Here is a 25,292-nt window from a genome sequence, read left to right on the forward strand (position 1 = left end):
AAGTAACCTGGCAGCCTAGGGGAGGACTGGACAGAGTGGGGAGGACAGAGGGGAACTGATTCACCACAGGGAGGGCACAAAGTGAGTGAATGAATGAGTGAACCAATGAATGAACAAGATGGAATTGGTATCAGGAAGGAATGAGACCAGATGGTATCAGATAGTATCAGGGAGCAGAGACCAATGGGCCCAGTTTGTATACAGTCTTACCAACCAGATCAAGGAGGTAGGATCAACGGTGCTTTCCTCTAAAGAAGCACATTTCTGGCCAGGCGCGGTGGCTCACGCCTGTAACCCCAACACTTTGGGAGGCCAAGGTGGATGGATCACTTGAGGTCAGGAGTTCAAGACCAGCCTGGCCAACATGGTGAAAACCCATCTCTACTGAAAATACAAAAATTAGCCAGGCATGGTGGGGGGTGCCTGCAATCCAAACTACACGGGAGGCTGAGGCAGAGAGAATCGTTTGAACCCACAGGAGGCAGAGATTTCAGTGAGCTGAGATCACACCACTGCACTCCAGCCTGGGCGACAGAGCGAGATCCCGTCTCAGAAAAGAAAAAGAAGGAAGAAGGAAGAAGGAAGAAGGAAGAAGGAAGAAGGAAGAAGAAGAAGAAGAAGAAGAAGAAGAAGAAGAAGAAGAAGAAGAAGAAGAAGAAGAAGAAGAAGAAGAGGAGGAGGAGCAGGGGGAGGGGGAGGGGGAGGGGGAGGAGGAGGAGGAGGAGGAGGAGGAGGAGGAAGAAAATTTCCAGGAAGAAGCAGGCTATGGAGATCAAGGCAGGCAAAGGACAGAATTTAGGATAGTGCATCAACTGGGTCCAGCCAGGAAGACACATGTGTTTATCTCCTGCAGCATCAAAAGCCACCCAGGAGACAGCTCAGTGGACCCTAGCAGTGGATTCTACATGTCTGCAGAAAATGAGCAGAAAACAAGCCAGAATTACAGCTATCTGCAGAGAGACTACATCCAGGAGGTCTGACGACTCAAAGTAATCACTGCAGTCTGACTTCTACCACTGACAGCCTTCCCATACATAATTTAAATGCGTAATTATAATACCATTGCTTAGTTAATGGACACCAATTCGTGCAGGAGCTGCCACAAACAGTAATAAACCAGCTGTGTTAGAAATGGATCACTTATCAGTGCGTGCCCAAGCCTCCTAATGCCTCATGATGTTTAATAATTAAATTGTGACACCCTTGAACCTGCAGCTGACACCATGGATCACAGTGGAATTCTCCAGATGGAACGCAGCCACACCTCGGCTTCCGTGCTGTGCGCTGCCACTGAGGACGCTCAATACCATCGAAGCCGTCAGATAGAGGCGGGTTATTTCCCTGTGCCCTGCACCTCCCTTCTGGCAAGTCCCCGGGAAGCAGTGGCCACAGATGAGCTGCTGCTCTCTTAAAGACTGAGATCAGGCCAGGCGCGGTGGCTCACGCCTGTAATCCCAGCACTTTGGGAGGCTGAGGTGGGTAGATCACCTGAGGTTGGGAGTTAGAGACCAGCCTGGCCAACATGACGAAATCCCGTCTCTACTAAAACATACAAAAAATATTAGCTGGGTGTGGCGGTACGCACCTGTAATCCCAGCTACTTGGGAGGCTGAGGCACAAGAATCACTTGAACCCAGGAGGAAGAGGTTGCAGTGAGCCGAGATTAAGCCACTGCACTCCAGCCTGGGTGACAGAGCAAGACTCCATATAAAAACAAAACAAAACAACACACAGATCAGGTGGCCGGGCATGGTGTCTCACACCTGTGAGGCTGAGGTGGGAGGATCGCTTGAGGCCAGGAGTTTAGGACTAGCCTGGACAACATAGTGAGACACTGTCTCTACACAAAATATAAATAAATAAATAGATAGATAGATGATAGATAGATAGACAGATAGATAGATAGATAGATGATAGATAGATAGACTAAAGTAATAGTCACAGATCCACTATCTTGGGGGAGGAAAGACATTCACACAGAGAATCGCTGATACATACTAGACTACACAGAGATAACCACAGCAGGTGGCACCATAAGTTCTGCAGTGATGGGAGGACAGGGTCATTTCAGGAGATGAGACCGGCAACCTCGTGGGAGAAGATGGCCCTGAGCTGGGCATGGCAGAGGGGCTGAGGAGGAAGCGTACATGTGTGTGTGTGTGTGGTATGTGTGTGCACACGTGCACACCTGTGAGTGTGTGTGAGAGAATGTGTGTGTTGGGGATGATTACCAAAGCCTTCCTGGCACATAGTAGGTCTTTTTTTCCACAAACAGTAATGTGATTATTGGGAGTAATGGTGACTGTCACCGTGCTTCTCACAGGCCATATTTCAAAAGGTCGACGGTGGCTCCGTTTCTTCTCTGAGACTTCAAAAGTCCTTCGAGAGTGAGTTCCCGTCTCATTCCATGTCCAGAATGAAGACAGATGGCCTCTTGGCACCCATCTCTTTGGCATGAATGATGTGGGGAAACATGAATGGAAATGGGGAGCTGTTGCTGGCACCTGGAAGTCATCTTGTCCGGATGGAGCCAAGTCACATGGAAGCGCCTCCAGTTATTCTTTATACATTCTTCTGAGGTTTCACTGCTTGTCCGCACAAGACTTTAATAAAATGTGGCATCTAACTGAATAAAGACTATCCTCTTGGGTGTGTGTGTCATGACAGTACTATTTATGGAGGACCTCCTATGTAGAAGTTCTTGCACTGTTTTACGTAATCATCCCCTTTCATCCTAACGATCACTCCTGTGAAGTATGTGTCCTTATTTTCATTTCATTGTAGAGAAAACCAAGGCTCTGAGACATTAAGCAATGTGCCCAAGGCCACACAGCTAGTAAGTGGCTGGGTTTGAACACAAGCCTACAAAACACGCAGTTTCTTATTTGTATTTATTATCTCATCATACTGTCATTTCTTCAAAATGCAACTCAATCTCATAAAATGTCGGTGGCAGAATCTAGGTGGAAGGTGCCCTGGTAGTCATGGTAAAATTCTTTCGACTCAGCTGTATATTTGAAAATTTCCATATTACAATATTAGGGGAAAAAATACTTGATTTCCAGGTGTTTTTTCACCTGGACAAACTTGAGAACTTTGGAAAAGCTGGCTTCCCTCCTCGAGTTCTAGTTGGTTGTGTTGGCTGGGTGGGTCCTGGCACCCTCCACTCAACATCCGCCTGCATATTAAAATGGGTCCTACTAGGACCCTGGGTGGCCCAGGCGCTTCTGACACATGCCACAGACTTCCTCTGTACAGTAGAATAGATTTCCTTTGGGAATTAAAAAAAAAAAAAAACACCAGGAGTTTTCTGGTCGAATACCACTCTAGGAGACCTTCTGGAATTTTCCTTCCAAGTTTCTTCTACCAGATCAGCAAGAAGGATTCAACTTGGTGTCTCTGTGTGTTTGCTGTCTCATGCTGCTTATAAACTGCTTTGCCTTTAGCAATTCCCCTCAGTTATCTTGTTCTAAGGCTACCATTAAGAAGGAATCACTGTTGTGGAGGAACTCAGAGGCACCTCCAGCTCCCGTTAGCTGGTGCCTTAATGCCGCTGATGCTAGGCTCTGACAGTAATTACTTTGCAAGTATAATGAGATACTTATGGGTCCATCAGGTGCCCAACCCATAGCATGATATGAAATATGAAGAGTTAGGCTGGTGGGTAATTTACACAACTGTCTACCAAGTCTCTCCAGGATGATTAAGAAAAGGAAATGCCGGATTGAAAAGATGCCAAGCTTCCAGAGCACATTCATGTGGCTCAATTGACAGTGACAACCATTATCGTCATCACCATCATTGCTGCTTTTAACGGTTAATGACAAAAAGCCCTCACACACGAATGCAGCACTTTGCAATGCACAAAACCCTCTTGCACTCATGCTCTCCAGCGCTCCTCACTGCCATCTGGGAATCTCCACTTTGCAGATGGAGAAACTGAAGCTCAGACGATGGCAGGGACTCGCCCTGCTAGCCCTGCCGAGAGAGGTCTGCTTTTGCCTCCCTGATTCTGAATCAGATACGGTCAGAACTTCTTTCTTCCCCTGGGCTCCTCAACCTGGCGCCCTCACCGCCCACTTGCGGGCCCCTCCTGCCCTCTTCCGCTGCAGACGGACACTGAGGCAGGGCTCTGATTGGACAGCTTGGATCATGTGCTCATTCAAGAGCCAATCAGCAGCAGGGGGCTTGGCTCGGCATTTGCCGTCCTCAGGGCAGCTGCCTTATTATTATTATTTTTTATTATTTTGAGACAGAGTCTCACTCCTGTGCCGAGGCTGGAGTGGATCTCAGCTCAATGCAACCTCCACCTCCTGGTTTCATGTGATTCTCCTGCCTCAGCTTCTCGAATAGCTGGGACTACAGGCGCCCGCCACCATGCCCAGCTAATTTTTGTATTTTTAATAGAGAGGGGGTTTCACCATGTTGGCCAGGCTGGTCTCGAACTCCTGACCTCAGGTGATCCACCCGCCTTGGCCTCCCAAAGTGCTGGGGTTACACGTGTGAGCCACCGTGCCTGGCCTGCCCTAGTTCCTATTGGGAGTATGGGAAACTCTTTTTCCAAAGCAGCTTGCACCTTGGTCTTCGCACCCCGCCCTACTGAAGAAGGCTCCCAGAAACCAACTTTGCTGAGCCCAGAATGGCCTGGCTCTGGCAGATTTGCCCCCAAGACTGCAAGTGGGTGGCAGCGCTCCCCCAACACCATGTCCCTTTCTGTTTCCTGCTCCTCGCCCTGAGGCTTCCTTGCATTCCTGCAGTCAGTTCCCAGCCCTACTTCCGCGCCAGGACCCCAATTCCCTAATTCCCTGGCACGAAGAGCTGCGTGGATGTTCCCTGCACTGGTCTTGTCCCCAGATGTGGCTCCTTGGACCATCCAGCCCCACACCCGGCCTCTTCTTTCTCACCAGCTGCAGCGGCCAAAAGGCTCCAGCAGGCCTTGTACCTGGTTGGCCCAGGCTTGGCTTTGATGGACCAGTGACCCAAATAAGTGACCTTGGAGAGGTCTTCCCAAAGGTGGCGGAGACCATGTTCTTGAAAGTTGGGAGTGGTGTTGGCTTGAGTGTGGGGCTGAGATCTCACCAGTGCTAGGGTCCAGGCTGTGAAATGAGGCATAGGATGAGAGAGGTTCTGAGCCACAAATGGGGTCCATACCTAAGAGGATGGGAGCAACCCAGGGAAGGATTTGGAGGAGAGGCATGTGTGGAAACAGAGCCTGGATGCTGAGTCCCTGGAGGTCAGAGTGGGCCCTGGGGCACTGGGAGCTCCTGGCCCTGCCACTGATGCCAATTGGGGTGTCAGTCTCCCAGTAAATTCAGTCTGTCCACATCTATTGCTGACACAGCGTTTAGAGAGGGCTCAAATTCAGATAGAATTTGAATTCCCTCTTTGTCTCTCAAATGTGTGAATTTTGGCAACCGAGTTCCTCTCTCTCTGAGCCCAGTTTGCCCATCTCAATATTGTGTGTGATCATACCCACCTCACTGGGCCACCAGGAGGAATGAGTGAAGCACCTCATGCCAGATGCCTGGCCCCGGCCTGTGTCTGGCAGGGACTCACGGCTGCTGAAGGGTCATTACTTCCCCCCAGGGATTTCTAGAGAGGATCAGGATGCCACGAAGGATGCTACTGGAAGCAAGTCACACAGAAGCCAGAGCCCTGGGCTTGCCTAGCAGCACTGGACATGGGGCAGGGAACGAACCTGAGCCGCACTTCTCAGAGGGTGGGCATGGTGTTGAAAACGATGTGTGTAGGAAGCTGGGCCCCGCCCCAGAACCTTGAGGGGCAGGAGGAGCATTGAGACATCCTTGGGTGGGGTGAGGCAGGGGGGCGGGAGGGGGGAAGATGTCCAATCCCTTAGCTGGTGGCAGACTCCTGAGCTGGCAGAGAGCCCTCTCCTTGAAAGACTGTCATGCACAGGCCATCAGGAGGATCACAAAGTTGTTTATTTCCCCACCTATAAGAAAAGATGGATGATGCAGAGTGCCGAGAAATCCCAGCCATTCCCCTGGTGAACGTACTGGAGCCCCACAGGAGCCTAACAGGCTGCGTCTTTAGCAAGGGATTTTCCTCTATTTCAACAGAACTGCAATTTCCCTTCCAAGTGCTCCCCGCGGCATTCGGTCACGCTGCTTCTGGGGAGAATGTATCGTCCACTTCTGTGCTATTCTACAGCAGCCATGTCCTTAGAACACAGAAAATCTGATTGGCCAAAAAAAAAAAAAAAAAAAAGTACCAAAATGTCAAATTTCATACAATCAGGGCAAGAATTGGTCTTCTTTTGGCATTTGGACTGGCTGCCCCCTAAAAAATGTCTTTCTTTCCTTGGCCCTTAGCAAGGCCCAGCCCAGAGGCAGAGAAAGGGGGCGACACTTAGCCTTTGCATTAAAAAATGAGCAAGGTTTTCAACCAAACAGTTGAGCAGTTGGACTCATTTTTTAAACACCAAAAATACGTCAGATGGACTTACTCATCTGGCTCAGCTTAATACATATTGGCCTAATGCTACAAACAAATGCCTAACATTAAACGAGTCTGAGAGTACAAACAAGCAGAGGCCACAGTCACTGGCAGCAATGATTTGGCCTGGAGGTGCACCCGTGGCTGTGATGCAGACCAGCCCTCAGAACCAGTACTCAGAGACGAAGATGTGGACGTTGACAACATTTCGGTGGGAGACCACGCCCCCGACCACATAGTTCATCTCCAGCTTCAGGATGGCATGAAATGGGCCCACGATGGGCCGTACCTGGCGCACAACACCTGCGGAGAGAGCAGAAGGTGTGCCGGAAGTTAGAAGGCACTGCAGCAATGTAGAGATCTGGGAAATGGTTTCCCTCAAGGAGTTTCAGAGCTAGAAGGGGGCTTAGACCTCGTGGAGCCCCATTCTGTGCCAGATGCTTGAGTCCCCTGAATAACATCCCCTTCCAAGTGGTCACTTCAGGCTCTGCTCCCGCCTGCAGGGACTGGTGAAAGTGAACTCACTACTTGCTAAGACAGCCTTTCCATCACGCACTGCCCAACCCGGAGGAAAGCTGTGGGTGTGGGCTTGGAAACTGGATGGCTCTGGGGTCAATGCCAGCTTCTGAGCCCAGGTTTTCTGCTCTACCACCATTTACCTGACAGGTGTTTTTTTGTCTGTTTTGTTTTGTTTTGTTTTTGCGACGGAGTTTTACACTTCTTGCCCAGGCTGGAGTGCAGTGGCGCAATCTCGGCTCACCGCAACTGCCACCTCCTGAGTTCAAGCCATTCTCCTGCCTCAGTCTCCCGAGTAGCTGGGATTACAGGCATGCACCACCATGCCTGGCTAATTTTGTATTTTTAGTAGAGACAGGGTTTCTCCATGTTGGTCAGGCTAGTCTCAAACTCCTGACCTCAGGTGATCCACCTGCTTCGGCCTCCCAAAGTGCTGGGATTACAGACATGAGCCACCACACCCGGCCTACCTGACAGGTTTTAAGGGAGCCTAGAAAAGGGCCTGGCATGGAGTGAGTGCCTGACAGAAATCTTTCTCCCTCCTTCCAACCCACTGTGCCCAGTTCTGACCCCTGAGAAGAAACGAAGCAGGTATATCCTCTCCCCTAGGACATCTGAGGATTGCAGTGGGCCTTGCATCCTTCTGCAAGCAGAGAATTCCCAGTTCCCCATGGGACATGCCTCTGGACCCCCTGCTGTGCATGCCTCTGTGGAGGGTGACACCTGAGCTCACTGTTCAGTGTTTGTGATAACATGGAAGCAAGAAGTGGCTGGAGTAACAGAAGATCAGAGCAGCAGTGGAGTCCCCAGGGCAGTCAAAAGGAGGATGGGTGGTGGAGGGAGACTGGTATCAGTTCTGGGGAAACAGCTGGGGGTCACAGGGAGCTCTGCCTGTACCAGGGTAGGGACCAGGCAAACACCATGGCCAAAGGACAGGGCACAGACAAAGCTCAGCCACGCCAGGGAGGAAGAGGAGCAACCCCAGGCATTCTGCAGATTCCAGGGGAGCAAGAGAGTGGGTGCCACAAATCTTCCCCAGCCTGGGCCTGCCATCTCCATGGCCCCCGGCCAGGCCTGGCTGGCACTGCCTTCCCTCTGCAGGGCACCCACAGGCTCACAGAGACTCTCCCATACTCTGTACGGGGTGAGAGTATGGGACAGTCTTCACTGCACTGTGGAGAGGCTGAGGCCCTTTTGAGGCCAAGGTTCCCCGGCAAGTCAATGGTGCCATGCCCCTGCACTGCATGATCCAGATGCCCAGCATCTGCCAAGGCATCAGCTCCAGCTGCGCAGGGCGGCCTTCCCGCCAGAGCAGAGTGCTCAGCAGATCCCCTTCGCATGCACACATGTGCTCAACAGGCGCTGGGACAGTTCCCAGGGTTCCAGACATCACGAACAGGATGCTGGCTTCAAAGCTGCTGGAAGATCTAGGATGAAAGGTACGCGCCATTCTCTGATGAAGGGTTTGCACTGTCCAGCGGGGGTGGGAATGGAGGTGGGGAGGGCTGGGGAGTCAGGACAGGTTTCTTGGAGGAGACTCCCCTTTTGCAGAGGAAGCTGCACAAGCCAAGGCTGCAGGCTGCTCCCCAGTGTCTGCGGCCAAACAGGCAGACCTACGGGTGCTGACATTTGTGAATGAGCCGCCAAGGCCCCTTCTCTGTTCCACATGTTCTGACAGTAGGATTTGTCGAAAGTGGTGTGAAGGGTGCGGATGTGGGGTAACTACCTAACAACTGGTTCTCTGATCATACCATAGGCCAATTTCTATGGCCAATTTCAGGTACCACGTGGCATCACTGAAAGTGGACTCGTGGAGAGATGTGCGCAAGCAGCTGTCCAGAGCTGGTGTGAGCGGTGTGAACCGGTGTGAGCTGGCTCTGAGACACCTGCTTGGATGCTCTGTGAAGAGCAAATATGGAGCCTACAGCTTCACAACCACACGTTGAGAAATAGCTACCGGCTGTTTGCCACAAACGGCTGATTCCAGGCTGGATTCCGCGAACAGTTCCTCTGCAGGCTTAGGAAACGTGCACGGGGACAGCCTATCTCCAGCTCTTGGTGCCCAGGACACAGCAAAGGTTCAGGGGAGAACTGAGAGGTCAGGAAGGCCTTCGGTACGAGCGGCTGGTTCCTGGTCGGGAACATAAGTTCACGCTCAGAAGGAGAATCTGAGCGCAACGTTCCCTCTTTCGCTCTCTGGGCTTATGTTTCAAAAGTGAAAGGCCCAGCAGCCGGGGTGGAATTTCAGGCTGTTCCCTAAGCAAACACGGGCTTTAGCTCCGATGGAGAGATAAGCGCAGGCTTCTGCAGGCTGTCAGCACCCTTGCTCTGCCTGCTACGCGGTGATGACATGGCAGCTTTGTCCTGCTTGAAAGCCCATGAACATCTTCAGCTCCCGGCAAAAGACGCGGACTTGTCACCACCCAGGGCTTGCCAGCAGGCCCTGGTGACCGGGTCGCTCCCGCCCGCCCCTCCCTGCGCTCGGTCTGCCCACCAGGGTCAGTGTGGGCTCACGGGGCTGAACCCAAACACACCCCCGTGGATCCCCTATATGTCATATTTTTCTCTCCCCAGGCCTGAGGCCACCAATGGCGCCCCCGCCGCCACAGTGACCTGCCAACTTCACTGGTTCTAGGCGCAGAGATGGTTCTTACCACCTTTCCTGGCATTCAGAGGTTTGGGGCTTGAAGGAGAAGGGCGAGAGGCTGGGTGAGCCTGTGAATCACTGTAGGGAGGAATGGCAGGCGCCGCCACAAACTACACAGTCAGATACGTCTTTGTTTCAGCTGGGTGCGGTGGCTCACGCTTGTAATCCCAGCACTTTGGGAGGCTTAGGCAGGCAGATCACGAGCCCATGAGTTCGAGACTAGCCTGGGCAACGTGGCAAAACCCCGTTTCTACAAAAAATACAAAAATTAGCCAGGCATGGTGGTATGTGCTTGTAGTACCAGCTACTCAGGAGGCTGAGGTGGCAGGATTGTTTGAGCCCGGGAAGGTCAAGGTTGCAATGAGCCAAGATTGTGCCACTGCATTCTAGCCTGGGTGACAGAGCAAGACCCTGTCTCAAAAAAAAAGGGATCTGTTTCTGTCATTATTATATTTCTGTATATTATGTAGTTTCATACATGATATATAACTATTATACATATAAAACATATTATAAAACACTAATATATTATTTAAAATATAAAGTATGTCAAATTTATATAAATGTATTTTAAATAGTTTAGATAAAGTGTATTTTACAAATTTACATATAAATTTATATAATTATTTATATATAATTATATTTACACATAAGTGTATTTACATGTAAATATAAATGATATATAATATCTATATTCTTATAAAATGTTTATATTTACTCTAAAATTTATATATAAAATATAAACATGATAAAATATGTAATAATACCATATTATTAAGTTGATATATGTATACATGTATCTTAAATGTCTATATTTAAATATACCTTCCTGGCTGCATGTGGGATCGTTAATATTATCAGCAGTTCCGATGCACAGAGGGTCTGCGCACACGATGTGTGCCTGGCACTGGCTAAATAAGAATGTAGAGAAACCGAAGCTCTGTCCTCGGGGGTCAGTCTGGGACAGAGAAAGAAAGAAGAAAGTGCTCATGCAGTGAGCTCCGTGTGGGACGGGGACCTGCCACAGATGTTCTAAATAGGCCCTTTGAGACCTGCAGGATACAAACTGACCTGGCTCCGTGATAGGACCCCAGATGGGTTATTTGACCTTCCTGAGTCTCAATTTCCTCTTCTGTGAACAGGGATTAAAAACAACAACCTTTGGCCAAGCGTAGTGGCTCATGCCTGTAATCCCAGCACTTTGGGAGGCCAAGGCGGGCGGATCACAAAGTCAAGAGATCAAGACCATCCTGGCTAACACAGTGAAACCCCATCTCTACTAAAAATACAAAAAATTAGCCGGGCGTGGTGGCACATGCCTGTAATCCCAGCTACTAGGGAGGCTGAGGCAGGAGAATGGCGTAAACCCGGGAGGCGGAGCTTGCAGTGAGCTGAGATCCGGCCACTGCACTCCAGCCTGGGCGCCAGAGCGAGACTCCGTCTCAAAAAAAAAAAAAAATCTAGCAACCTCAAAATCAGAAACAAATCAAACTCAATATCATCCTTTTTCTCTCCACTGAGAAATGACGACTGGCTATCAAAAAGCATTCCGATATTTAAAGTGATCTGACTCCCAGTCAAAGCGTGGCTGAATTCTTAGAAACATACCGCAGGTGTTAAGTATTTCTCTTGGGCTGATTTATGAGAGGGAAGCCCTGAACGTATAGAAAATGGTTGTCCCTAAATACATCGCACCAGGGTACTTCATGAGGTTTTAGTCTCTACAATGGCTGAAGACTGGAGCTCCAAGCTGACTGTAAACAGCTGCGTGGTGAAACAAGAAAGGAAGCGCTAGGGAAAAGGGTGCTGCGCAGGGGAGGGGAGGCACTAGGCTGAATCACTGCTGGTCAGATTCGGGGCCTGGATTTTCTCGGGTTCTTTGCATTTAACAAGTTATTACGGTAGAACAAATAGGAATGCTGCGAGGGTCAAACAGCAGACTGTACGGGTGCACACAGCGGGCACTCAAGGAAAGTGCACCCCTTCCTGCCCTTCCCAGATCCGCTTCTCTATCCCTCCCCTCTGACCTGAAGTCCACATTGCATCTCCCAGTCTGTGCACAACCCCACTCAACCCAGGACCCCCTTTCCCAGGCCATGCCCTATCGGTGGACCTGCCCACACTCTTCCAGCCTAGCCACATTTTCCTAGCCTTTGGTTTGGGGAACAGGTTTCCTCCATCCCCAGGCTAGTTCGAGCATGACTTACACCTCCTTGCCCTCACCTCGACTGAACCCAGGCCAGTGGCCAGGGAGGACTTCATGAAAGAGGACTTAAACAGTTCAGCTGGTCCTCAGTGCCTGACACATAATAGATGCCAAATAAATGTCTGCAGAATCTTTCTGATACCGCTTTTATTCATAGCTTCCTAACCACCCATCAACCCATCCATCCACTCACCTATCCATCTATCCATCCATCTTCCCACCCACTCACCAATCCATCCACTCACCTACCCATGGATCCAACCATCCATCCATTCACCCACCCCTCAACCCATCTGTCCATCCACCCACTCATCCATCCATCTATCCACCCACTCATCAACCCAACCATCCACTCACCCATCCATTTATCCATCCATCCATCCATCCATCCATCCATCCATCCATCCATCTATCCATTCATCCATCTATCCATCCATCTATCCATCCATCCATCCATTCATCCATCTATCCATTCACCCACCCATCAACCCAACCATCCACTCACCCATCCATCCATCCACCCATCCATCCATCCATTCATCCATCCATCCACCCACCCAACCATCCACTCACCCATCCATCTATCCATTCACCCACTCATCAACCCAACCATCCATCCATCCATCTATCCACCAATCCGTCCACTCACCTACCCATGGATCCAACCATCCATCCATTCACCCACCCCTCAACCCATCTGTCCATCCACCCACTCACCCACCCATGAATCCATCCACCCATCCATTAAAGGCTACCCACCCATGGATCCACCCATCCATCCATTAGAGACTACTCTGCATAGAAGAGCTTTAAACAGGAAGCTTTAAATTGGGTTTTGAGGAATAAATCGGAGTCAACGAAGCAGGAAGGACATGTGCAAAGCCCCAAAATATGAAGGTTCAGGCCAGTTCTGGGAACAGTATCAATCTTGGGGAGAGGCAGGCAGATGAAGCTGAGCCATGTGCCTCATCTGGTGCGGGACTGCCCCAGGACCTCACTTTGTCAGTCTCAGAGAACCAAGTAACTGGGTCATCTCCTGGCTGCCTCCCCATCACCAATTCTATACCACTGTTCTTTCAGAACCACCACCAACTTCTCTATCACAGGAGGCAAGGGAAGGAGGAAGAAGTAGCAAGGAACACTCACTGCCCATATGCAGTGCATCGCAAATGTGAGAGAGCTGCCACCAGGGGCCCAGTTCCATCTATCCATTTGATCCTACAGACTCTGCTTTGCCATGTCTCATGTGCCAGACACTGGGACCAGCTGGACTGCTTCATAGAAGTCTTCATAGAAGTCTTCTCTGGGTCCCCTGTGTCACCTGGCACCTGGTCTCTTTCTGCTACAACACTGCATCTGCTTACTGCAGGGGATGCTCACAGCCCGCCTGCCTGTTTAGGGATAGCGTCAGCTCATTTCTGCCCCACCAACCCCGTGGCCTTCTGCCACGATCGCATTGTAAGATGACGGCAGCAGAAGAAGAAAAGAGAGTGAAGGAAGAAGGAAGAAGGAAGATCAGTCCCTGAAGCCTCACAATCTAGGAACGAAGGCAACACTTTGTCCTGAAGGAAAGGGGAGCCACTGAAGGCTCCAGGCGAGAGCTGTTTCGTTGGAAGGACCACCCCAGCAGTAAAAGGCAGGACAAAGAGGTGCATTTTCATCACGCCTGGCTTGTCTGTCTTACCTGCAGGGGTGTTTGCCTCCCACCTTTCCGAAGCCCCAGAAAGAAAAAAAGGCCACGGTGCTGAGTTCAATTGTGTTAATCTTCCAAATCCTCATCCCTGGCATTTCTGCTTCAGGTCTCAGACGCTGCTGGTATCCCTTGGCGTGTCTGTGCCTCTTAAAGATATAATTAAGCAGTTTTTTTTCCCCCGTTGAAAAATGTAGGTCCCCTCGGGCGCTTCACTTTCATGTCTTGGCTCTGCTTTGTAAGTTGCAGCTGATGTGCTGGGGATCCAGGATCCTGAACACGAAATGCTTAGGTCCAGTGAGGAGACCTTCGCTGCCTCTTGGGCTCTGTGGTCCACATTCTCTGCCCCATCTGGAAGGCATCTTTCAGCTCTGCTATTTGACGTTGCACTTGATTGCCTCTCCATTGTTTGAAATGATGAAAGTCAGTGGCGGCGGGGTGGGGTGGGGGGCGGTGTCTCTCTGCCTGAGTCCCATATCTCTGACTTTAGACATCGGTCTATAAACAGACCTAGAGTTACAGCCTCAAGTTCCTAGGTGGCTCTGCACTGACCAGCTGTGTGACCTTGTGCAAGTCATCTTCCCTTCTAAAGTGCAGCCTCCAACATGAGGCTTGTGATTCTAGCTGACAAAGTGTAATGGAGTGTACAGGGCTGTCAAAGAACATTTTAGCAAACGAGATGATGAATCAAGAGACGGTACAATATCTCATACCAGTGGAAATTAACTGTGGCCACCATGTGGGGCCAGCCATGAGCAGAAAGGAAGGGAAGTGTAGGGCTATGTGGACAAGGTACTGGAACAGAGAGGCCAGGAGCTCAGAGGAGACCCAAGCAGGCTTGCCCATCACAAGCACCATGGGCAACCGTGGTGCAAACAATCACCAGGCCTCAGTAATTCACCCCAAGAGGCTCCACAGTTCCTGCAGGCGAGGATGAGCAGCATAGACCAACGGCAAAGAGGAAACATTGAGAACACATGGGGCCGGGCCTGTCATCCCAGCACTTTGGGAGGCCAAGGAGGGTAGATCATCTGAGGTCAGGAGTTCGAGACCAGCCTGGCCAACATGGCAAAACCCTGTCTCTAAGTAGCTGGGCATGGTGGTGAGCGCCTATAATCCCAGCTTCTCGGGAGGATGAGGCAGGAGAATCACCTGAACATGGGAGGTAGAGGTTGCAGTGAGCCAAGATCGCACCACTGCACTCCAGCCTGGGTGACTGAGCGAGATTCTGTCTCAAAAAAAAAAAAAAAAAAAAACAAAAAAAAGCATGTGGAAATACTGTCAGCACTCACAAAGCCACCAACTAGAGTGTGGATGGGCTGGAAAGAGGCCACACAGCAGGGGACATGGGAGGAGACAGAGAGACCCTACGTGCCCACAGCCGCATTCAACCCCCATCGCAGTTAGTGATGAGACACGGTCGCCCTCCTTTTCCTGGGGAGAAAAATGAGTCTCTACGGGTAGCACCTTCCAGATCACGGAGCAAACAGGCCACAGGTTTCTGTCCGGCTGGGACTGACCTCAGAGCCCAGATCTTCCCATCCCACTGTATCTCCTTCCTCCTATCTGCAAAATGACGTGCAGGACACTTCCTGACTGTACTGCCCTCAGCAGAGTTGTAAACACACGGCAAAAACAGCAGAAAGCAATTAGAGAGAATCGCATCAGGAGCTGGTGGTGCAGTCGAAACCTGGTCTTCTCTGCTTGCCTGAGAAACGCCGTAAAAGCGGGGAAGCAAGGGGGACAGGTGTCTGGGCTGCATATTTAAAATACCAAGTGTCAGTCAACATGTCTCAGCAAAACTCATCATCCGTATTTCTTGATTGTTATAAGTGTGCTCCTTCCGCAGGTCTCCCGTGAGCTACATCAGACGGTTTGGAGGGGGCAGCTGCAGGTAGCTGAAAGAAAGACACAGCTCCCAGGGTGCAGCTTTCCCCTCGGGGAGAAATATGAAGGGAAATGTCAGCTTTGGACTAAAGCTCTTCAGCCTTCGCCTGTGACGTGGGAGCTAACATTTCTGCAGTGCTTCGTCATCACAGAGCTCGCTCACATCGACTGTCTCTCCCCTCATCGCAAACGCAGGCGGCGGGGGCCCACGGGGGAGAAAATCTGGCTCTGTGTGGTTACATGAGTTGCTGACAATCACACAGCCAGCAAGCAGTAAACCAGAACTGGAGCCCAGGCCCTGGACCACTGCCCCTTCCACCAAGCTCTGTGGCCTTGCCAAAGGGAGACAAGGTCTGGGAGAGTTCTGGAAGGATCTGCTGTCTGAGGCACCTCCTTTTAGGAGAAATGAACATGTGACTGAGACAAGCGGGATAAGAAAGCATTTCCCTCTGTGTGTCTCCTGCGCCAACCTCAGCCTCCATCCACCTACTTGCTGGGTGGGGTCCTCCTGGGCCCCAGAGCCAAACTTTGGTCAGTCCACTCCAATCTCTGCAGACGCCTCTCCCAGACGGACAATTCAAACCCAAGCACACCGAACACTGACCCACGCTCCTCCCCTAAACCCACTTCCCTTCCTCCCCTACCCCCACCCTCCAGGCAGCTACCCCCAAGCCAGGAACTTGGAGTCGCCCTTGACAGGCCCCTTGCTCCCATCCCTCAGGTTAAACCATCACTGAGGCCAATGGATTCTATTCTCAAAGGTCTCTAGACTCTCCTCCCTTCTCTCCCCACAATCCCGCCCGGCCTTAGTTCCGGCCTCATCGCATCTACCTGAATACGTGTACCACCTTCATTTTCACCCCTCCCATGCCCCTTCCCACCGTGCTCAGAGCCGGGAGGCAAATCCAACCATGGGGCCCGCTGTGGCTCTGCAGGGGGCTCTTCTCACCCTCCACCCTACCCCCACCCGGGCTCACAGCAGGTGAGACGCACCTTGCTGAGGCCCATGGCCCCGTCCAGCCCAGCTCTCAGCACACTGCCCCAGCCACACTGAATCCCTCGCAATCCCCCAAGGTGAGGGGGCCACGAAGGGCAGGATGAGTTCAAGTCTTGCCAACTTGACTCAAAGACCTGGGCACACCAGAGGGGCCAAGTCCTGCCCTCTGCCTTCGGGAGTGAAGGCTACTCTGCCTCCTTCTACAGACACAATGAGGGTCTGGAGGGAGGGAGGGGAAGACAGGCCGGCCTGGCGGGCAGCCCTTGAGTGCAGAGAGGGGGTCCTGAGCCCCACACCTGCAAGTCAGAGCAGAGCCCTCTCTTCTCTGTTTATCTGACAAGCACGGAGCGCTTGCTGTGGGTGGTTGCAGCATTGGGTGCTGGGGTTACCAACATCGCCCGGCCCTGGTCTGGCTCTTCACGGGCTCTCAGCCGCTGGGAGAGCAGGCACAGGGGATTGGGGCCGCAGAGGCTGATAAAGGTAAGCAAAGCTCCTTTGGGAGAGCTTCAGAGAAATACGCACCCCAAATCAGGTACTGGTGCTCACGGAAGCTTCCCCAAGGGGTTAACCTTGAACTGACTGAAGAACGAGGTGCCCAGCAAGGAAAAGGTGGTGGGAGGGTGCTCTGTGGGGAGGGGGGAGAGACACGAGGCCGCTTGGTGCTCTCAGTTTCCCTGAGCAGATGAGTAAAGGAGGGAGGGCGAGGGGAGAGGCTGAGGAGAGGGGCAAGCCAGCCATGCCCCTTCTCTCTCCTGGAGCCATGGGAGCTACTGCTGGAGTTCAGCAAGGAGGGGACAGGTGAGGTTGGCGGAGAACCATCACTTTCTTCTCCTTTTCTCCTGAGAGGCCCCATGAATGAGCCAATTCAGGACAGAAAGGGGCCCCCTGCTGCAGGGCCACGGCGCAGAGCCCCCCCAGGCTGGAGCAAGGCCATGTCCCCAATGTCCCTTTTCCAGGCTGTCATCCCAGAGGCTCGCAAATCTTCAGAAAGATGACTGTCTGCACTGCCACAGACTGAACACTGATGGTACACCTACGCTATGGACCATGCTCCACGTTGTCAGGATGCAGAGGCGACAGCTGAGATTTCAGGACCGGGTCAGGCCTCACAGAGTAGAACTCTGCCCTCTCCGAAGTTGCTGGGGAAAGTCATGACAGCAGGAACCCCACAGAGTCCCAACACGATGTGCACATTCCTAAGTCATGTCACCTGAGCCTGGAAGCTCTTGTGTGCCTCAGTTTCCTCATCTGGAAAATGGGGATAATGATCTACAGGGTTGCTATGAGGAGCAAGTTATATATATACACACATACATGCCCAGAAGGGTGCCTGGCACACCACAAGGGCCACACAGGCTTTGCTGTTAATTGAAGGACTGTGATAGCTGGGGTTCTAGCCTTGGCCACAGACGGAACGTTCCTAGCAGAGTCCGCCTGGAAACACCTGACATCCGCCCCACCCCCACCCTGCCCTGTGCTGGCTGGGTAATGGCAGGCACTGAGGTCCTTTCACGGATTTAAAGACAGTCAGGAAAGACAGTCAGGAGAGGCCGTCAAAAGATTCATACCATCATCATTCTTGTTTTTTGTTTTTTTTTTTTTTTTTTTGCTAATTTTGCACAACATGCCTTTACTGCTGTTTGGCTAAAACATTTCATTTTTTAAAAAGAATAATTTATGAATGTGCCCAGTGATATTAAAAGCTTTTCAGAAGGTGCAGACCAGCAGCCTAAGAGGGTCACAAATCATTCCTGTGGGAGGCTCTGGAGACTAAGAGGCTGTTCCCAGCTCCTTTTAACCCCTTGGTGACTCTGGAAGTCAGCAGGTGTGTGGGATCCTGCGGCCAGTGATGGGCACCTGCCGGGGGCTGGGTTGGGGTGACCCCAATGGGTGCATCTGTTCTGTGTGTGTAAGAAACAAGGACAAACAGGGTAACAAGAGGGCAGCCTTGCATGAATGAACCCCTGGAGGCTCTTCCGTCCAGGAATTGTTCGGTGGAATCGAAAGTCAAGCAGAAAAACTCCCAGTGCCACAACTGCTGGTGTTTCCCTGTTTACAACACCCCTCCCCCGGCACAAGCACGGCAGACTTTCTAGAAGGAGTTCCCCAGGCACGGCCACTCTGGCGCTCTGCCATTCCCTCTGCCCAGAGCCCTCTTCCTCCAGATCTCTGTATGGGCCACTTCCTCAACTCCTGAGTCTTTGACAAATGTCACTGACCACCAGATTTAAAGCTGTACCGCCATGCTGCACCCCGCCTCCCCATCCCCTTCCCCTGCTCTGCACAGCCCTCACTGCCATCTGACCGTGTATATATTATGCTTGTTTCTCATCTGCTCCTACCCTCTGGAATAAAAAGTGTATGAGGTAGGCATTCATGTCTGCCTTAGTCACTGCTGCATTCCTCAGAGCAGGGCCTGCCCCCAGGGATACACACATTACTCGTTGGGAGAATGAATATGAGGAGAGTTGCAAAAGGGGTTCATCCGGGGCCGCAGGAGCACAAAAGAAGGAGCTGCACACTCTGCATGTGGAGGGCATCCAAGAGGAGGTGACAGCTGACATGGGCTTTGAGGGATGAATAGGAGTTCACCAAGAGGAGAAGGAAGTGAATGTCATGGCTACAGTCCAGGAGAGGGGAGAGGCCATGGAATATTTGAGATCTGAGGCATGGGCTGGAGTGGCTGAAGCAGAGTGGAGGGAAGAGGAAGGAGTAAGATGCAAGTGGCTCTGCAGAGCCAGAGGGCCAGTGGGCGGATCCGGGTGCTTCTCTCCAGCCTGGAGCCCAGGCACCCCTGAGCGCTGAGCCCCCAGGGGTAAGCCCCACTCTAAGAGATGCAGCAGTAACCACAACTGGCAGACAAGCACAAATTCCCTACCTTGTACACTTTTTATTCTGGAGGGTAGGAGCAGGCGAGGGAGATGGGAAGCTCTGGGCTGAGGACATCTCTCTGGCCAGGCAGCAGGGATGGATGTGAAAAGTGGGGCTTAGAACACAGCAGTCACAGCAACACAGGCTGTGGGTATGGGAGTGGGTCCACGCCTTCCAGCACCAGGAACCAGTGGCCAGGCACATTTCGCTGTGATACGCACGCGGATTACGAGAAGGGAGATAATCTAGTCAGGCTCTGTGATGTGCTCGTGAATCTCACATCCCGGTGACGACATCTGGGAGGCGGGATACCTGCAGGTCTGAGAAGCAGCCCACATGCCTCGCAGGAGTCCCCCAGAAGCTTACAAGAGCAGCAGCACATCAAGGTCCCAGAATAGGGACCTCTGTCCCTGCACTGTCCCTAGACCCTGTCCACATGGCCTGGCCCAGCCCTGCCTACTGGCTCCCGATGCTGTGGTTGGCCTGATGTCACCCACCATCAGGCATCACTGGGACACCATCCTGCCTGGGCCCTTGGGCTGACTGCAGGGTGAGCGGATGCCACCCTTGCCCCGCTCCGGGCCCTCCCCTACTCCTTCCGAAACACCTGCTTATCCCCCACCACCTTTCACCTGCCCAGCGTGCAGCCCTGTCTTCCCGCCCCTGATGGCTCAGGCATGTGTCCGTGGGGACCAAGCAGGCACAGGGGATGGAAATTCTCAGATGCCCGCCAGGTGCTAAGTCTTCCAGCCCAAACCTTGATGAGCACCACTGCCTTTGTGCAAGGCAGGTGTCTCAAGTTTGGCTTCCTTCCACCCTCCCGCTGGGGCCATGATGGTCCCGTCCAGGGTGACACTGCAGATGTGGAGCTGTGTCATCTCCCAACCTCTTTGGCTGCATCGTCTCACCTGAGCTGCACCAAAAAGGTCTGTAGAGAGGGGTGTAGCTGACCCCTGGGGGTTCAGCGGAGCAAGATGGCTCCCTCTCCCCACCACGCTGTCTCCTCCTGCAGGGGCGGCCATGGCAGGGGGTGCTGGGCAGGTTGTACCCCACCAATCCTTCCTAGCCAGGTCCTGGGCTGGAAAACCAATCAGGGGTGTGGAGTGCGGCACTCATGTGGACAGAGCGTCTCCTGGGGCTGAGGCCTAGAGCTCTGAATGAATGCTGTCCGTGTCACTGCAGGTCCAGCCCAGGCCGTCCGGGAGCCACCCACAGCAGGGAGGTTTCCGGGACTGGTCCCTGGGTCCCCCTGTGTGTCTCACTGAGGTAGGCTCAAAAGCAGAGGCTGTGCTCCATTCAACACAACCAAGCCCTCTGAGGAGTCTGGCCTGAGCCCAGGAGCTGCTGCAGGGACGGTCACTAGCTTCGTGACGGGGGTGACTTCTGAGAGTTTTGGTATCTGGGGAATTGGGGGTTGATAACCTCAAGGAGGGATAACAGCAGCTGTTTCAGAGGGGCTGTGCGCAGTCGTGCAGGGCACGGGGCCTGATGCCTCAGAGCCCACCTCTGCTCCATGGGGTCATGACATAGGGAGCAGAAAAGATGTGTGTTCTCCTTCCATCTCCCAGTCTCTGAGAGACCCTCCTCCCCATGCCCTTCACCTCCTGGAACCCTTGGCGACACCCCCAGCTCAAGATGGAGTCAGGCCGCAGCTGATCCCAGCCCGGAGGAGGCCGGGCCCGGCATCCTGGGAAAGAACTTGGCTGCCGGCCAGGGTGTGGCCCCCGGGGTGACAGGGCTGTGCCTCCCAGAATAGAGAAAGCGCCTAATCCCTGGGATTTGCCGTGAAAGCCAGGACAGGGCAATCACTCATCGTCAGGCAGGGACGGCTGTGCTGTTGTTTTTAGGTGGAATTTCTGAATCTCATTTGTAATGTGTACTGATCCCGGGCCAAACTCTCCACATGGGTTGCAGGATGCGGTCAGCAGCGCACATTTAACCCCTTAAGAGGTAATCATTTTAACGAGGTGATCTGGGCCCTGCTGGCTGGGACACTGGATGGTCTCAAGCCTTGACTGAGGCCTTGCCTGGCCAGGGGGAGAGGTGCAGCTAGGTAGATATCTTCCTTCACAAGCCCTTGTACTGGGGCTGCTGCATACAGTTGAGCAGGTTGTGCGCTACAAATAGACTCACCGGTGAATGGTGCTCCCTAGGTTTTGCAGTGCACAACACATTCAACTGTACATAGCAGCCCTGCCACATACCACTTCTCTCTCCCTCTGAGACATGAACAGGGATGACACCCACTCCTAAACCACAAGCACTTTCAGCTGTGGGAACTCTGGCAGGATGCTATGGATGCTGGTGGGGAGCTTCTCAAAAGCAGGATGCGAAGTCGGGATGTAGATTTGTTCTCCAGTACCCAGTGCAGGGCCTGGCATGGAACAGTACCCCAGGATGTTCTTGTTGAATGAATATGATAATTCAAGGATGATAGGACTTGGGAGGCCTGCTTGCTGACCTGCTTCCGGCCAGGCCAGCCTCACCAGCCCAGGCCGTGAGATCTGCCTATTAAATAGGTCCTGGGCAGTTGGAGCCACTTTGGGCTGGACGGTCCTGGCCCTGTCCCATGATCCTTGCTCTGGCCTGTTGTCCCCTAAGGAGGCTCCGGGCTCCCACCAGTCCTCCAGTTCCAAACTACTTCCTCCCAGCGGCTCACTTATCCTCCAGACTAGACCACTCTTATGTTAAAATAGGTACAAACATCAGTCCTTACTACCCTGCAAGGCAAATATTATCATGGCGATTTTACTGAGAAGAAAGCTGAGGCTCAGACAGGTTATGAAACTTGCCTAAAGTCACAAAGCCGGAAACAGAGAACAAAGCCGCAAGCCCAGGGCAGTCTGCCGCGGCCACACCGACTCAATCACGCTTTGCCTAAAAGGGGTCACCCAAGCCATTGCTATTTTTCAAATGGTAAACTTGAAATTGGGTAATAATCCTTATACACCCACAGATGGAATTTAAAATGCGATTTCCAAACATAAACCGTGGTAGTTCCCCTTTAAGCGGGGGTGTGAGTGCTGCAGGAGCGTGTTGACACGCTGGCCAAACTCAGAGGCTCCCACGACCCAGCACAGACAATGCGGGAAAGCGGCTGTCAAGTTCACTTTCACGGAAAAGCCTGGGTGTCGTGCCGGCTTCTCATTCTACGTCGCCTCGGCATGCATTCTGAATATGCGTTTAACTCTCACACCAGAGCAGGGTTCAGTCACCCTTGCTACGGGTTCCAGTTCTCCACCTCCTCCCAGTTCCTCAAGGTGGCTGACCCAGATGACTGCCTTACACCACCACCTCCTGGGGGCCCCTGCCTTATGGGACAGCTGGATACAACCCAAAGACCCTCGCACCTACCCCGACGGTACAGGTCTATGCAGCAGTGACTCCCATCCGCCACCGCATGACCTCAGGAAACTCCTGCCTGCTCCAAGCCCCCTAGTTGGAATTCCTCACGGGAAACCCGCCTGGATAACACCCTGGACCCCAGTAAAGGCTTTGGTCCCACAGGTCTCTCTCTGTCTCTCTCTCTCATTCTCTCTTTCTCATGCTGCAGGCGCTTCCCCTTCCCACTGGCCCTGCAAGGGGTGCTCCCCACCTCTCTAGGCCCTGAGAGTAACAAGCTGCTTCTGTTACTTCCTGTGTTGATCGCGCTGTCTTCTCTGCGTCTCACCTGACTGGCACACCAAAACCCAGCTTCCTTCCTGATCAGGGCTAGAATGTACAGCCACTCTCAAGACAGACAGCAAGGCCAAATTAGGAAGAACTGATATTTACAAAACATTTAGGTTTCCATCAGTATTTACATCCTGTGCACCCACTGTGTGCCAGGCACTGCTGGGAGCTTTCACATACGTCGTTTCATCTGATTCCATTAATGAGATGCAGAGTCTCCAATGAGGGCATTTCCTTCCTAAATGTAATATAGGTGACCATGTCTAAGGTGAGCAGCTGGTCATCCACCCTTCAACCGTGTGGCCTTCATCGCTGCCATGCTGCTTGGCCGGCCTTGCCGCTCCCAGGAGCTGAGGACCCAAACCCTTCAGCTTCTCTGAGGAACCCTGCAGCAGCTGAGCCCTTAGAGCTGCCTGGGGGGCTGAGAGGCTGGGGGGACGACACAGAGCTGACTTAAGGACCTGCTTGGGAAGTGCAGCTCCAACTCGCTGGCTGTGGGGCCCTGGGCCAGCGCTTCCTTTTTTCTTACATAAATGGCGATGCCTGCCCCAGGTGGCTGTCCCCCAAGGCTGCTCAAGGATCTAACAGCATATGGTGCTTGTGAAGGGCCTCTGGGCACACGATGGGTGGACGTACAGGGAGGCACCAGGTGATTCCAAAGCAAAACTGCCAGCAATGTCTCCAAATACTGTCCCTGGGCCCAGGGTAGCCTTGAGCTGAGGACACAAGGTCTGGTCTTGATACTACAGGACTGTCCTTTCTGCAAGCCAGAGAGTATAAAACATCTCAGAGATCAAACCCTGTGCAAACGCACTCACCACTCACACGCACCCACCCACCCACAAACACACACACTCCACACCCAGCCACACATGCACTAAGTCACACCAGAGGGCTTGCCCAGAAGCAAGTGTGCAGAGTGCAGTAGGTCTGGATGTCTTCTAAGACGTGTAGGTTGTCATTAAAGCCCATTCCCAGCCGTGAAGCTCCTGCCCCAGCCTAGAAACAGCCTCCCTAAATTGCAGCCAACCCCAGCATCTATCTGCACGGAGTGTGGCTGTGGCTGTCACTGGGGAATCATTGAGGCTGGGAGGGCTCCTGGAAAGGAGGCAGGTCTGGGGGTCCCAGGGAGCAGCCTTGTGAGTCGCCTGTGTGACCAAGGACGAGTAGGCCCTCGGCAGGTAAAGAGCCGGAGAGAAACCCTCCAGGACCCCGCCATTCCGCAGAATGGTGACATCTGAACCTCATCTTTTGACTGCCTGGACATACAGGGAGGTCTCTCCTCATCAAGGACTGGCTAAGGACCCAAGACCCCATGGCCGGGAGCACTGGGACTGTGTAAAAGGAGGTGCTTCACTACTTATCCTCTATGGCTGGGACTCAGACTCAACCACTGCTGACAGATGCCAGCCAGTGTAGATACCAGCTGGTATAGACCAGAATCAGGGCTTAACATAGGCCATGGGGATGGGGAGTCCCGGAGCTGGACAGTTCAGGTCTAAGCCCTATCCTCGAACACTTCCTGGCTGGGAGATCCTGGGGACTTAGCTCCTCCAGCCTCAGTCTTCTTACCTGCTGAGCGGGTACAACCTCAACCGCAACCTCAAGCTGCAGGAGGCCTGGCGGGTTAAATAAAGCAGCAGGATCTGGAAGCTCCATGGGCAGCACAAACCTCCCAGGGGACAGCACAGACCTCCCGTGGCTCCCATGGCCCCCAGGACAGCATCCACCAAGGCCGGGCCCTGCAGCCCCTTTCAGCCTCCCTCGACCCTCCCTGTACCCTGGATGCTCCAGTAGCCCCAAACTGCATGCTGTGCCTTCCCTTCCCGGCTCCCTGCCTCTCGTCATGCTGTTCATGGGCCAGCCACAGACATGGCTGTGAGTTTGGGTGTCCCACTTGTCTGGCTCACTCCTCGGCCTCAAGACCCAGAACGTGTGTGACCTATTCCAGGAAGCCCCACAGTCATGTCCATGTGACAGGAGGGGCTGGCCTGCAAAAAACTACAGACAACTCTGTAGCTGCCTGCAACCTGGTAGGCCCAAGGGTCAGGAGGTCCACGTGCAAAATGCATCCGTAGGCCAAAGAATTACTTCACCTGCAGGCCCTCTAGCGCCTCCTGGCACTGGCAGGATGTTAACAGAAATGTGGCCACAACCAAGCCTCATGGCACACAGATTTCCCGCCCTGGAGAAAGAGCGAGGGCGTTTTTGCAGGCCAGGCCCTCCTATCACACAGCCATGACCCCAGAGCAGTCAGGGGGGGCTTCTTGGAAGTGATCACACACATGCTGGGTCTTGAGGGTGAGTGGAGTGAGCCAGACACTCACGTGGCTGGCCTGAGAGTTCAAAG

At 52.7% G+C, this 25,292-nt stretch overlaps 1 protein-coding gene across 1 annotated transcript in view; it reads right to left on the bottom strand.

The window, feature by feature from the left end:
• Positions 1 to 5,920: 5,920 nt before the first annotated feature.
• The window catches only part of FBLN1 (fibulin 1), a 97,916-nt gene continuing 78,544 nt past the window's right edge, over positions 5,921 to 25,292 (bottom strand). The window contains exon 17 of the mRNA XM_050805852.1: positions 5,921 to 6,759. Coding sequence (XP_050661809.1) covers positions 6,620 to 6,759 — 140 coding nt within the window. The 3' untranslated portion in view covers positions 5,921 to 6,619. The remainder of the gene's footprint in view (positions 6,760 to 25,292) is intronic.

This window comes from Macaca thibetana, chromosome 10, assembly GCF_024542745.1.
Source record: "Macaca thibetana thibetana isolate TM-01 chromosome 10, ASM2454274v1, whole genome shotgun sequence".
NCBI classification, from domain to species: domain Eukaryota; kingdom Metazoa; phylum Chordata; class Mammalia; order Primates; family Cercopithecidae; genus Macaca; species Macaca thibetana.